At 41.4% G+C, this 15,521-nt stretch overlaps 1 protein-coding gene across 2 annotated transcripts in view; it reads right to left on the bottom strand.

Annotated features, from left to right (window-relative positions):
* Positions 1-627: 627 nt before the first annotated feature.
* Positions 628-15,521, bottom strand: part of B3GNT4 (UDP-GlcNAc:betaGal beta-1,3-N-acetylglucosaminyltransferase 4) — a 75,611-nt gene continuing 60,717 nt past the window's right edge. For both annotated transcript variants that reach the window (XM_069214930.1, XM_069214931.1), the window contains exons 2-3: positions 8,480-8,536; positions 628-3,712 (exon numbers count right to left, since the gene is read on the bottom strand). In XM_069214930.1, coding sequence (XP_069071031.1) covers positions 2,589-3,680 — 1,092 coding nt within the window. In that variant the 5' untranslated portion in view covers positions 3,681-3,712; positions 8,480-8,536 and the 3' untranslated portion in view covers positions 628-2,588. The remainder of the gene's footprint in view (positions 3,713-8,479; positions 8,537-15,521) is intronic.

Genomic DNA, 15,521 nt, shown 5'->3' with positions numbered 1-15,521 from the left:
ATGTATGCCTTCCCCGGGACCTAGCTCCCCAATGTATATCACCGTGATGTTTCAATAAAACAGCAAATAAACTATTTTCATTTAAAGACCATACACGAATCATAATTTCTAGGAACGTGCTCAATCGCATAATTTACCGATTCCCATCGGAAACAGGGCATGCCTTTATGCATTTTTGATATCTGCAAGACACCTTTCCCTTTTAACGCCTAGAAGCTTTAACAACGGGCGTACACTACAAATTGTAAATAATACTTTGAATTAAATTGCAATATATGTGTCGGGCGAATAAACAGTTCATTATTTTTGAGACAACAGCGTTATTTACAAAAATAATCCAACAAGAACGTTTAACGTCTGGAGTGCACATGGGGTGGGGGCAAGGGGGAACAGAGTCGTCAGAAGAATCTAAAATTTCTACCTCTCCTATTTAGAGAACTTGAATATTAATACTAAATACAGAGCACACATTGTGAAGCAGGGGAAATACATAATGGGCTGGCTTTCTAAAAGGGGACTGCTGCCCTGAAGAATGTTCTTAATTAAATTCCAAACTAAGTTCAAAGTCACCTGAGACAAAGTTATTTTTTTTCAATAATGTGAGCAATAAAACGAGTTGCAACTCGATACAAGAATTAACACTTTATTTTGTCCAGTAAAAAATATATAACAGTTCAACAATTTTCAGGTACATTCTTGCCATGTTTATCGAGGTTCACATTCTTCAGAACTGGTCCACTGCCAGTAAATGTAGAAAAATGAATGTTTCCCCAACACAGATAAATAAATAGGCCTGGTTTGTAATAGTTGCATTACATTCGATCTTTTACCAGATGACTTATCTCAGTAGTAAAGAATGGCAGGTAGTGTGCTTTCCTACAGTATTAGTATGCTGCTGGTAGGTTTGGTTCCATCACGCACACTAGGATTGCTTTTAATCCAGCACTGCCTTTAAAAGACTTGTATTAAAAATGTTTAAATCGACCTCAAAACCCTCCACCCCCGTATCCCATTTTTATTGTTTTTTAATTACTAGAAAAGTGCTAAAGTTCTACCTGTTGAGAGAGAATGCTCTCTACTTAGATGCCTCGGGGCACCCACTACCCTACAGCACCGATGGAAAGAAGAAAAAAAACATTTTCTAAGCGTATTTCAAGAACCTATTTGTAAATATGCCAATATTTTTGAGAGAGGCCCTCAAAGAACCAGACATGTATTTTGAAAGTGCAGAAAGACACTAGCTTTGAATTAAAAAATAAAGATGGCACAACACCAATGTTACCTTCTGCTAAATGACAGCCTGATGCTCTGTTTATTTTGAGGTACCAGTGATGCAGATGCTCGAATGGACCATCGGTGGCATGAGAAGGTGCCAAGTCAGTGAGCTCGCATTACCAAGTATGCTTTGGAAAAACGTCACATATAGGAGTCCACAATTAAGAAAGAGCTTAATTTTTCTGCGAACGAGTGGGTGCAAACTGGGTCTGTTATCTTCAAACAATAAAAAAAACACCTCTGTTGGGTTGCAAGTGAAAGTACTATTGGGAGCTCGTACACAGCATGGTGTATGGAATTCTCACACTGGCAGTGTACAAACACTACAACAGGAAACTGATGTAGTGTTGCTGGTTGAATGTATTCGCCGTTCTTAAAGAGAAAGAAAGGGTAAGAGATCCCCGATGAGGAAAAGATAGGAATCATAGGTGGAAAAAAAATAGTTTTTTTTTTTTTTTTTTTTTTTAAACTAACGTTTTTAAAAAGCATTCAAATGTGAAAGAAACATTACACATGTTATACGTATGTTAAATTCTACTTAGGATAAAATAAATACACACATGAAAAAAAATAGTAGCAAGCCACTTTCAGTAGGTGCACAGGTTAATTTCTGACCAGCTTACGTTATTCTGCATCATGACATTACATGAAAAAAACCAGGACATTGAGATTCTGGTTTGTAAGCTTGAATTCCAAGGTAGGAGTGTTATGTACAAGTGCCCACTTTCACAAAGGAACAAATAACACCACCGGCCATGCAGGCACTAGTTAAGCCATAAATTGGCACTTGATGGAACAAAAGTTTAAACGGGCAGCACAACACGTCAATGGAAAATGGTCCGACGTTTAGCTAAAGCATGGTGCTTGATGGTAACTAGGGAGCCATGGCTGAACTAAGGCTAGCCTCACTTCGAACCTATTGTTCAGCCCGTCTTTGGCTTGGCATCACTTTTGAGATCACCAATACACTTCAACGTACATGGTTTGAACCAATCACCAACGATTATGGACTGCCTCAACACAAGGATTTCTTTACTCTCAGGGGAGGCCAAGGGGTTTGATAGGAGTGTTTGCCGCTGCCTTTGTGGGAAAGGAGGCAATAAGTTAAACAATTGAGAGAAAACAATGCAAAAGTCTTCAACTAATGGAAAAGGCTCCAGATCATATGATCAGATTAAAGTTTTCCCAATCTTGCTCAAAGTACTTGTTGAATCTCAAACAAATATTGTCCTTGTCGATTTCTCCCAACCTCTCCATAGGGAGGTCTACTTTCTACAGCCACGCTGAAGAGGAGCTCCAAACCCATTTTCTGGTTAAGGAGTTCTTGATCTAGCACATTGAATGCCATTATCTTTCACCAAACTCCACATAATCCACATCTCAGTAGGGTTGAGTTTGTGAACTACCATCAGCTCTTTGTACAAGCAAGGGTCGAAGGGATTAAAAGGTCTTTGAATGCCAAAGGTTTTAAAACCAGCATGGTTTACTGGTGTTACATCCATTTTCATTAGGCACATTCCAACAAAGACATCATCAATTGGGAAGAGCTCTGTATTTTCAGCCACAACTTGCAGGCGCTGCACGGTGCTTCTGGACATGAGGTACCCACCACCCCCAGCATATGGAGGATAGTGCTGCCCTCCATACATCGAATCGGGCACAAAATATTTGACCTTTGTGTTTCTAATGGGACGGGCTTTGGTGATTAAATCACCAACAAAAAGATCTTTTTCTGGGTTACGCGTCCCAAGAAACTCAATAATGTTGTCAATGTTAATAAAAACATCATCATCCCCTTTCAACACAAATTTGGCATTAAAGCAATCTTTTGAAAACCAGCGGAGAAAGTGCATTTCTTTCAGTGTTAAATTGAAAAAATTGTCCACAAAATCCCACTGGATGAGATCACCAAATTCTTTGCTTTCGTAGGCTATCAGCTTGTACAAGGAATGGGCCTGGACTCTCACATCTGTCTGTCCTAATAAAAACACCAGTTTTATCTGCTGGCCATTGATGTTTCTGTACTTTCCCCATGTGTTCCTTATTGTGATGCGACGGTCAATGTTAACCGGTGAGGATTTAATAGCCAGTAACAAAAATATGTCTTCTTCACATTTTTTGGGCTTCCAAAGAACTGAAAAGTTTCTGCAGTGCCTGTAAGTCAGGAAGAGGCGATGTGGCTCTGGGAGGCCCGATGAGGAATTGGCAGCTGTTGTATTCGGAAAACATCTGAGGCTTTTTTTTGGGTGAGCTCCCCAAAACGTTACGGTCTGTCTTTGCCTTGCTGGTGACTTTGAGACTAAGGGTGTCACAAATGGTTTTGCCTCTTTTCTTACAAATACAACACACGCGAAGAGAAAAATGAACAGAACATACAGCAACCGTCCTCTTCTCCAAGGATTCATTTCTGCTGCTGATGGAAGGAGGGATTTCAGACCTGGATGGTGTATAAAAGTTAGACCGTTAGGAGGGTTTCCACTTTTTAGCGGATAAGCAAACATTTATTTTAGTGTTATTAGAAAGGGTTTTGTTAGAGAACAGCTGAAAACATGCACTCTCGATCAGCCATTAATAATGCTCAGATTAATGCTTCTAACCTGTATTAGAACATTAGAAAGTTGGAAGCTCCAGTGGAGAAACCAGAAAGGCAGATGATCCTTAAAGGATAGCATAAAACAACTGCTCCAACATTTCAGTGTTTGTCGTTCGGTTCCTCCATTGAGTTTAGAACATTGTACCCTCAATAAGTGGAATGCTGTTCTGTCTCGGGCTACACCACTAATTTGAGGTTTTCTTATTTGTGATGGGCCCTGCCATGTAAATCAGGTAGAGGGCATGCATGACTGATACTGCCCACAGCAGCAGGTTATGTTATTTTAAAGCACAGTAATTTTGAAAGCTGCAATGAGATGAATGGACCGGCAGAAAGGCAAGTGATGGCTCGACCAGCCTTCTGCATCAACATTCCGTTTCCCTCCTTCGAATTCAGACTATTACCACTACTGTGAATGAAATGTTCCAAAAGCGGTACAGCTCTTGGACTATACGAGTTATTAAATGCCCTCTCTTCTTCTATTGACGCTCACCTGCAGCTCAGGTGCACGACTCGGAAAGAAGGCATTTACCAACTGGTATACCGCTCAACAGCGGGCTATAGTAAAGGCCCACTGTCTAGCTAATACTTGCTGCATAGTTTTAATGTTCCGCAGCGCTGGGAAATGACCAGTATTATAATTCAACAAGTTAATTTGCATTTCATTCCAGACTCAGAAGTATAGAATCGGTCCTGATGCAAATTGTCCTTGTTACCTGTTGGTTGTGGGCCATCTCACACACACTGGGAAAACTCACCCGTAAAACAGCCTACAGAAGAACAACTCTCCTATGTGTAGGTAGTGGCAAACTGCTGTGGATATTTAGGCAGGATGTCTGGAGTCCAGGCTGTTTCAGTACATTTAGCTTTTAAGATGATTTGTCTTAGTTATGTTCAAAGTATTGGAGCCCTTTATGTGATATATAATACATTTTAAAAGTGGCTGAGCAGAACAATCGATCTTAAAGTTGGGTAAACACAACTTTGACTATTAATCAGAGTTAGAAGGCATATCTCACTTGGCTTTATATTATGACGTGTAAAGGTTAGTCGGCTTTTAGTGCATTTTTAATGCATTAGGCAGTGGCTAAAAGGTCTCAAGACAGAGCACTCCTCCAATCGTCCCTTCAGTTGATGAATATACATGAAACTAACAGAGAACTTAAAAGACCAAGGCCAGAATAGAAGGGCAAAAGGTTATTCTACACATGGACTCTGTACCTTCACTATCGGGTGCCAAATCATTTAATTAAAATAACCCATTTATTAACTGGTGTGCAAAAGAACATTCACAAAGCACCCATCTCCCTCTTCAGAAATAAAAGTGAGGTCCTCTGAAAGGCAAAGCGTTGCATTCCACAATCTGGTGTGGGCTAACGATTTCAATGTACATCTGGAAACGAATGCAGGCTTTCTGGGCCAATCTCATGATTATGCTTCCAAGACCAACCAGGATCACTGTAAACTGCTGAGGCTTAAGAAAGTAGGCAGGGAGATAAGGAGTCAAGTTTAAAGTCCTTGAAGTTGTTCAGTCATATCATACGATTATGATGAAACAGCAAGGACATTACTATTAGAACCTGGTGGGAAAAGGTACATTTTTGAGCAGAGGGCTGACATGCCAAAGCCAACCGTATCATACAAATGCCTGCTAACCCATTTTTATTCCCCCGCTCTCTGTAACCCCTCCACCATAGAGCCATGAGAAGGTGCGATTACATCACATATCCTTAGATCAACGGGAAGTGTATTGCTCATAATATGACTATCAATCAAAGGCATTTGTATAGCGCACTGCTCACCCGGAGGGTCTCAAGGCGCTGGGGGGGGGGCATGTGGGGGGGGCAGGGGGGGGAACGCTACTGCTCGAACAGCCAGGTCTTGAGTTGCCTCCTGAAGGCGAGATGGTCTTGCATTGTCCGGAGGTGGATGGGGAGGGAGTTCCATGTCTTGGCTGCCAGGTAGGAGAAGGATCTTCCTCCGGCGGTGGCTCTGCGGATGCGGGGGACGGTGGCGAGAGCGAGGCTGGAGGAGCGGAGCTGGCGGGTGGGCTTGTGGAAGGTCAGGCGGCTGTTGAGGAACTTGGGGCCCACGTCGTGGAGGGCCTTGTGTGCGTGGGTGAGGAGTCGGAACGTGATTCTTACTACAGAGACCTCCATCAGCTCCCTCAGAAACTCATATTGGTAGGCACATTTTTAGGCTCATGCAGATCTGTGTATTCCACCCAAGTATTACATACATAATACATAGTGTTGAGGATGCGGGTTTAAGCATGAGGGACACAGGTTTCCCTGGATAGGTAGATCTTCAGTCCCATGTGTGGCCTGTATTTTGAAAAGAATGCAAAATGATGTAGCTTTAACAGAATGGCACCTATATTTTTGAAATGTCTGACAGTCTAATTTAATACAGCTCTGAAATGTTCGGAGTTATATCACTAGCCTTTGTATTGCACACAATGAGCCTTAAAAATTGCGCTGTAGCACTGTCAGGTGCCTTTAACATCATTGTGAGGTTTCCATTTTAGATCGGAGTCTGAGTAGTCCGGCAATAGGTTTAGGTCATTGTGTTCCTATCAGACTCTAGGTTAGGTGGTACTATCTCATCCAGTGAGAATGGTGTATGTGATTCGGTACCAAGAAGTATGCCATTAGCTTCACTGTATACTTACATATTTCTTAGGTCATTAACGTGCCCTTTGCCTTGCAATTGTTTGTGTGTAGCATTTATTAGCAAGTGCTGTTGCAACCACTGACATCCACCTACATGACGCACTTCTATATTGCCATTCTGTCTAATGACTTCTGCTGGATGGGAGTCGTTTTACAATGGTAAATGCGGTCAGTTCCTGGCAATAGCAGACTATGTGGCACATCTCTGCTGTGCTGAATGTAAGAGTAGTGTTGTGTTTGAGGTAATGTCTCTGTTGCAGGAAAGGGTGGGGTGTGTCTGTAGGGAGGGTCTTTACACACGTGTCTGGACCACGAGTAGAAGGTGGTGCGTTCTTATTCAGGTTAGGCCCTGGTTACAGTCACAGCTCTATGGTATCTTTCAGGACTCCTTCCTAGTTTAAAACTGCCCAGAACTGGCCTCTCAATCAGTGCATGATTAGCAATTGGAGTAATGAGGGGAGGATGGGGATGATTTAGTTCCTTAATCAAAGGCAACAGCCCTGGATCACCTGTACAATAAGTAGTATGCATATCTTCCAAAATAACCCATGAAAGAGGGAAGGGTAAGGCAGGACCCAACAAATACCTGGATGCCTGATGCCAGCGGGGGAGTGGGTAAAACAGCAATTGGAATTATTTGCCAAAACCGGTACAGTTATGAGTCTGATCTCATCGAGGAGCTTCATCAGAAGATGTAATACATGTGCATAAAGGACATCCAGGACTACAACAAGCTCTCTAGCTAATACAGTTTCTCTGTCTGCTCTGGACTTAAATCATCTCCTTTTATCTGATATTAGGTCAGCCTTCCCTTTCTTTAAATCTATTGTGTACAATCTTTGAGGTAGGTGAGTTTTCTCTTTCTAAAACGAACTTCTGCAGGGCTAGTGTGTCACATATCCTACTGATAGCCATGTCATCATAGCTTTATCCACCCTTTAGGTTATTTTGTTGAAGGCAAATCAAATTCTCAAGAAAAACGTGGTTCAAAAGTAGAGTGATCCAGCTTCTTCCTAGCCGTCCCCAGTGCACTCTTCCCGCACTCTGTTGCATTATTGATGGTGACTCTAAATGGAGTGCATACATTTGAAACCCTGGAGGTTCCCAAGGGAATGTGAGAAGGAAAGGAGCAGTTGAGAATATCGCACTCTGGGGTCCGGTTATGTACTTGTTATCTTCTTCTCAACATCCTGAATAAACATTTACCTACCGCAACACCTCAGTGACTTCTCCACTGGCGACGAGGATGGGATTATGTTACTGGACCATGTTTGCGGAGGACTGTCGGTGTGTGAGGAGGTTACTACAAGATCTTTCATCTCAGAACCCACAGCTATGGACACAGAGAGCTGAAAGGACTTAAAGCTACAAATATTGGTATGTTGTGTGGCTGGTAAGCTTGTGTGTGAGGCCCTCATTTAATTAAAGCAAATCGGAACCAAATTATTTGACAATCTACAGCTGATAAGTTCAAGAGAGAGAAGAGCATCGCTACTGCGTTAAGCCCCTGTGGAGCACTGCAATGGGATATACATGACGTCTCTTTTCTGAGTTGGGTTGAGTGTGAGGCGTCATTAAGCGGAAAGGTATTTGGCAGTTACGCTCAGAACCAATTACCGTCTGGGCACTTGTAAATTAATTACTATCAAGCACACACAATTACAGTTGCGCATCAAACAAAATACTGCAGCGCAACCATAAGCACGAGAGCACAGTACAACATCCTAGTCAACGCGAGCTTCTGCGCGAGAGGGTTCACTGCCGCAATCGCACAGTACAAGACTTGTGTCAACCATATGATTAATGGTGCGGCAGCAAGCATATTTGACAAACGTTCGTCATTCATCTGATTAACGATTATACTAATTAAACTGCTCCTCATCTACTAACTCATTTGTGCCTATTCAATTAAAAACTTAAAAGAATTGAATGGACATACCTAATTGGTCTCAGCGCACAGGTCCATGAGAAGTCTGTTTTGAGCACTTCCTGAAATCTGCAAAATAGAAGAGGGACAAGAAAAAAATAATTATCACAAGTGAAAAAGGATTATCTGCAAAACAGAACAAGGAAACAAACATTCTTTTTAACAGTCTCATCAACCAAGGAACAAACATCACAAAGACGACGACGGTGACTACTTTATTTATATTAATGTTATTTTAAAGCTCACAATCTGACACGACGAGGACTACGTTATTTATGTAAACTTTATTGTTTTAGCCAGTAATTCTTTGACTATTGTGATCACATTAGTGTGCCTTGTATTTGAATATACTACAGTTATGGAATCTGTAGTGGCCCCCCTATGTTTCTACAGTGTCCCAGTCAACTTACAGTGTAGTGGGATGATTGGAAAGATGCTTTTGAAGCATATCTAGAAGCAATAGCAGGTGATACTTTTAACCCTAAAAGGAAGTTAGTATTGCTAAAACAGAATTTAGGCATTTAAGGAAGAAAAATTGTAAAATGTTTACCTTTTCCAGAAATGACTGAAGATGATAATGATGACGAGGGTCCAGATGTGTATGAAAAAGCCATTGATATGTTGAGGGAACCTCACTGTGGAAAGACTTAAGTTCTTTTCCAGAGGTCAACTACTGGGTGAGAGTGTTGAACAGTATGTGGGAAACTTGTGTGTACTAGCAGCATCATGTAAGTTTAAAGACTTACATGATGAGATAATAAGAGATCAATTGATCAACAGAATGAGTAATCTCAAAATTCAAGAGAAGTTATTGCGTATAAGTGAGCCCACTTTAGAAAAAGCAATAACTATAGTAAAGAAACCCGAAGAAGCTTCATCTTATTTATCTGTTTTGAAGTCAAAAACCAAGGTTATGCCACAAATTGATTGTTGTGAAGCTGCTCCACATGAAGTATATACTATAACAAAAAGGAAGGACAAGTCAAAGTTCAATGTTAGTACCAAGAGAAGCAAGACACAATGTTATAGATGTGGGAGCTTTAAGCATGTAGCAACACATGAAAATTGTCCAGCTATGAAAGCCAAATGTTATAGATGTAAGCGCATAGGGCATTTTTCGTGAGTTTGCAAGGTCAACTTGGACGAGAGTAGAAACGATTGGAAGGAAAAAAAAAAAAAGGGTAGGATAATTCAAGAAGTATCATCAGATGATGATGAACTCTTGGTTGTAGAAGAATTTGACATCAATCAGGAGGACATAGTATCTGAGGAAACCTTAAATCCGGTGTTGAATGTTCCCACTAGCTGCCTCCAAATGATTTAAAATGAAGGACACTTAAGGGGCCTCCACCTGTTCCCCTCGGAGACAAAAATCTAATAGCACAATTTGCTGTTGACAACCCAGCAGATGGTGGACAAGTTCCAAGAACTCCTCCACCATTAGTCAGCAGACACAGGCAACTATCCACAAACACTTACGTGTAAGTAGAATCTAACAAGTTACTACCTCAAAAGCCCAATGCTTGGCCATGCAAAGATTGCAAGCACTCAAAGTGTTACTAGTTCCTAACGCAACACATCCACAGAAAAATGATCAAGAAGCACGACACAAATACGAGTTGATGATTACTCCTTGAACCATGTATTAGAGTTCCACATTTTCCATCCCCTCGCGATGGCCGAGGTGCGAGTATCACAGCAAGATGTTACTGATGACCTGGCATTCAAGCGGGCCCTAATCCTAAACTCATGACAACGACCTTTCACAACTCTGCTTGATACAGTTGAGACAGAGGTGGCTAGATAGCTGAATTCCCTATTCCCACCAATGTACACTCGGAATGGGGTAGTCGTCTCAGGAAATGGCACCTCTAGTTCCATTAAACCAAGATCAAACTCTGTGATTCAGATAGCTATTTCAGCCATGATGGGGAGCAGTGATTTACAAAGAAATATAAAAGTGCAGACACTCTCTATCCTAAAGTACCTGTTTATAGCAGGAGAGTGCCCTTGTTAACAAGTGGGAATTCTCAATTTTCTAAATTAAAGAGGTGTAAGTACTGAGTATCTGTACATTTGAACCGATGCAGAAGAGATATCTCATGAAGAGGTCTGAAGAACATCAGGGGACACCAGCAAACAAGATTGGTACTGTGCACATTTCCTAATTCAGCTACCACAGAAGGAATGTGGATTGAAACAAGAAAAATGATTCACTTACCCAAGTTGCTTAACAGTTAAGCGGTCGGAAGTAGCAAGCACTTACCATGCACTTGCAGCCTTCTCCTGCCCTTTGACTCCATCAACAGATGGCAAACACTTCCATTCCCAGAAAGCAAACACTTATTGCGTCACAAATGATGGCTCATACATTAGACAGCGTCCCATGTACGTCAACCCCTAATACTACGTGCCTGTTAAATCTATGTACAGTATGGTAGGTTAAAAGTGTACAATGTTTTTGCACCTCTAGCTCAAAATGCAAGAATACATTTGCAAAGAACTGCTAGCTTACAGAATCACATGAGCAGTATCTTTGTAAATACAAAATCATTTACATCTTAAGGAATCATGAATCAGCACACACAGTGATAGTTTTTGGAAACAAAGAAAAAGCCTTTTAACATTCAAAGCCGTTTGGTATCCCTGGATCTACTGTTGACTGGTGGAAAACATTAGCTTTCCAACCACTGATTCTTTGTCTCCTAGGCTCATCCCTAGAGTCACTAAGGCACATTACTCTTATGTATTCTCCCCTCCCACCAAGACTATGTCATTGTCTCCCTTTACAACACCTCCTTTGGTGACAACTCATACACTCTTCCAGTACCTATATGGAGATGATACTGTAATATTCTTGTCTTTTCCAACCATCACCTCGCACCTCCAACCCTTCATCTAGGAATGACTTACATCCTTTCACCAAAGAATGCCTCTCATGCTGAGCTCCTCTCAGAATAAAACTATACTTTTCTCAGTCTACTCTGCTCCTCGCAGCTGAGCTTAACCAATTGTAGATCTACCTCCCCATCCATCCATCTCCAACTCCCTGCAACTTCAGACAATTCTACAACTTCACCAGGCAGCTGGACATGTTTATAAACAACTACCATCAGGTTTTAGGTCGGTGACAAAACAGATTTGCTAGTTCTCAGATTCCCTTTGTCACAGACGAAGCTCTAATTATTGCTGGTACTAGCAAAATTAGGTTAACAATTATCTTGTTGGCTTTCCTCTCTACTACTCCTCTGCACTCAATGCAAAAAATAAACCTTTACGGCTTTTCACCTTCTCCTTCCAAATGCCAATGTATTATGTTTGTTCACCAAGCAGTATGCTTATTGGTCAAAATAAGAAACGCAATGCTAACCATCAAAGTGATTCACAGCACAGAGCAGATGACGAGCCCCAAACCTCATCCAACAGATGCTGAAATTTCTCAGCAATGCAATGGATCCTCTAGAAAGCTACTCAATGTATGTGTTCTACAGGTAGCACGATAAAAACTTTTGTACTGGCACATGCTCAACCAAAACATACCATCCACCTACTCACTAACTAGGCCTACTCAAACCTATTATATGCTCATGTAATTTTAATTGGCTTCGCATGCTTTTCTTGCAGATATACTGCTCTTTGTTCAATAAATACCAACAGTGATAGAGAGAAACTTCAGTAGCTCATGCTCTCCCACAGAAACCCAGGTAGAAATTTAGCTGAACTTGTGGTCTTTTCTGATGCTTCAAGGTCAACTTTGTAGCTGGGCCATCAGGTTATCTCCAGTGAAGCCATGTAGCTAATAGGTAAGCAAGTACTTTGTGTAGATCCCAAAAGGCAGCGCAGAAGGATGGATGGGGTTTGCATCAGTTTAAGTAGACTGCTTGACTTGTAGAGTCCAGAAAGCATTGCATAAACTTTATACAGTAGGCATTAACATCTTAAGGAATTCTAGCACTCGGATGATTTCTAAAGAGAAACATATGGACTAGGAAATGTGACTTGTTTTTCTAAGGCTTGTGAGGAGATAGTATTCTCTGGGTCTAGTCAGTGAAAAAAAAACCCAGGGCCAGATGTAGGAAAAGGAAATTTTGCGACTTGCAAATTGTGAGTCTGACCGACTCGCAAATTGCAACTCGCAAAATGGGATGCAGAAAGGTGTCTCAGACACCTTCTGCGACTCGCTATGGGGTCGCAAAGACCCACCTCATTAATCTTAATGTGGTGGGTCGCAGTTTGCGACCCCATAGCGAGTCCCTGCACTCACAGGGATGGTGGCCTGCTGTAGTCAGCAGACCTCCATGTCTGTGACTGCTTTTTCAATAAAGCATTTTTTTTTCTTTTTGCAGCCCGTTTTCCTTAAAGGAAAACGAGTTGCAAAAAGAAAAAAACTTCCGAAACCATTTGGTTTCTTTTTTTTCAGAGCAGGCAGTGGTCCATAGGACCACTGCCTGCTCTGAAAAAATATTTTTTTCGACATTCACAAAGGGGAAGGGGTCCCATGGGGACCCCTTCCCTTTTGCAAATGTGTTACCACTAGTGTGACACTGGTGGTAACTGCGAGTTGGTTTGCGACTGCATTCGCGGTCACAAAGCAACTCAGCATGGCGATGCGGTCGCAAATAGGAAGGGAACACCCCTTCCTATTTGCGAGTCGCATCCTCAAATTGCGAGTCGGTACCGACTCGCAATTTGAGGATGAGCATCACGTTCAGCCTTTTGCATGCAGCAAACTGCGTTTTTCGCAGTTTGCGACATGCAAAAGGCTTGCTACATCTGGCCCCCAGTTACTAGATTGGGCTTCGTAGCAGGACCAGAAATACTCAATTGTGGAGTAATCAAAGGTCCCAAGTTCCATAGGCACAAACCTAAATACATATAGGAGAAAATAGCATACAGACAACAGTGCTAAAGAACCACCAGTGGCAAAGCAATGAAAAATATCTTAGAGATGGGCCTATAGCTGTGCGATTTTGCTAATATCTAAACCATACGAAGTGTTGGTTATAATACGATAACCAAATTAAGAAGTAAAGAACGTTTTACAAAGACATCTTTGAGACACAATGTTGTACAGACATTTTAGAATAGAACTTTTAGAACAAACAACACACCCGGAGGCCATCTTCAAAAAAACATTTCCTGAATACCACGTACATTAAAAAAGACATACAGTTTAGCAACCATACTACAAAAGTTCACACTTCAGAGTTCTCATGTCACACCATTTAGAGAGACTACTTACTAAGAAACCTTTGGGTAAAAAATATGCAAGCAATAAGATGATAGAAAGTGCCTCTTGGCATCACACTGCATCAAAACTCTGCCCTTCGTAACAATCTCAACTGAGGCAAAGTCATTTAAATACCATCAAATATACATTTGTACTTCGCTGGGGACAGTCTAATCACAGGTGTACAGAAGCTGAAGACATGCACTCAATGGAACCATGCAGGGGAGGAGAACATAGGGCTGACTAAGCCTGACCCATTTGTTTGGGACCCAGCATTGCAGCTCTGAGAACTAAACAAAACGTGTCACTGAAAGACAACAAATTGAAAATCAATGGATAACAGAAGCCCACGATTGTTTTTTAGAGAATGATTTTGAACTCAGCTGCCTTAAAGGGCTGTGCAATGCTACTGAAACAGTACAGTTAAGTGCACAGTTTGCAGAACTCCTACTGGTTTGGTCACAGCAAACACTTTATATTCAAGATCTCTGGCAAAGAGCCCCCCTTGTGGGGCCCGTCAGACATTGCAGCGCCAGTCTGACGAGGAGCTAGCCCTATGATGAAGCATGACATCCAGTGGATGTGTGAGGGCTCTTGCTTCTAAATTTAGAAGTGTCCTGAGAACCTGTGCCCTGTTTTTTTTTTTTTCAGGAACTGTGCCTTTTTGATTTTTGGACTCCTTCTGAGGTAGCCATATGTAAAACTTGGCATGCAACTTTGAACAGCCCCTATCGTTTTACAATACCATGCTATCTCCTCAGTGGAGTGCTGCATCCTTAAACAAGCATTTGCAATGCAATGGGTGTCATGTTTGCTTGAGTAAATTCCTAACTGAACTTTTCTTGGCACATAAGTTGAAAATGAAAAGTAAAACAGTTATTAACATGAGCGAGCCGATTCACAGTGCCATGGCCGCCATAAGCATGAGCGCGAGCGAAGAAGAGACAAAAAAGGAAAAATAAGTTTGCTTGCAGTCAAACGTATCGGCCAAAGTGCAATTATCCATGTAACAGGGTCGATGGCGCTAACAAAACTGCCCCAAGGAGGGACAAACGTAAAGCATTTACCAATTATAACAAAGGATTTTTGAAAGGTAAGCCCATGAATGAGTGATGGAGATGGGCGTGCGGTGGGCGTGGTTAAAAGCCCACAGATAGGTTACAACAGGCCACAGTGCTTGGTGCTGAACCTTAAAAACAAAAAAAAAACAAAAAACAGAACACATTCATGTTGTGTTTTACAAGTTTGCTGATTGTTATACTGTGCTTGTTGCAGTGGAGACCTAAATGGCTGTGTTCGTTGCATTGCAATTTAGCAGTCCTATCTATGACTCTGAATTGCATAAGGACAGAAAAGAACAATTTTTGTTTTAGCTGTGCATCACTACTATACTTTATTTCGACATGTGGTCTGAAGCATCTACAACAAACATGATTTTGAATGAAGAGCGTCTGTCAGGAGGAAACAACAAACGGACACCCTAATTAAGCTAACTAAATAACTTTATTTGTAAGCTTTTCAAACTGAGCGGATCTCTTGGTCACCTTCTTAAACTATTGTGAAATGTCTTCTATTCAGACTGTCTGTTGTCTTGTGGTTTTCAGGGGGAAAACCTCCTCCCAGCGAGACACAGCTGAACATTCCGCTGAGTAATAAAGGTTTTAAAATGCCCATGTCAATGAAGCGCTAAGCAAAGCACAGCCCATTGTATTTGTTTTTCATCTATAAAAATGCATCAATCTTTTTGGAGAATATGCTAACAGATCTGTTCTGGTACAATTAGATGTGTCTCACCAACTTAATTGAATAATGTACTTTATTTCA

The sequence above is a fragment of the Pleurodeles waltl genome, chromosome 11 (genome assembly GCF_031143425.1).
Source record: "Pleurodeles waltl isolate 20211129_DDA chromosome 11, aPleWal1.hap1.20221129, whole genome shotgun sequence".
NCBI classification, from domain to species: Eukaryota; Metazoa; Chordata; class Amphibia; order Caudata; family Salamandridae; genus Pleurodeles; species Pleurodeles waltl.
This window is presented reverse-complemented; position numbering and strand designations above follow the sequence as displayed.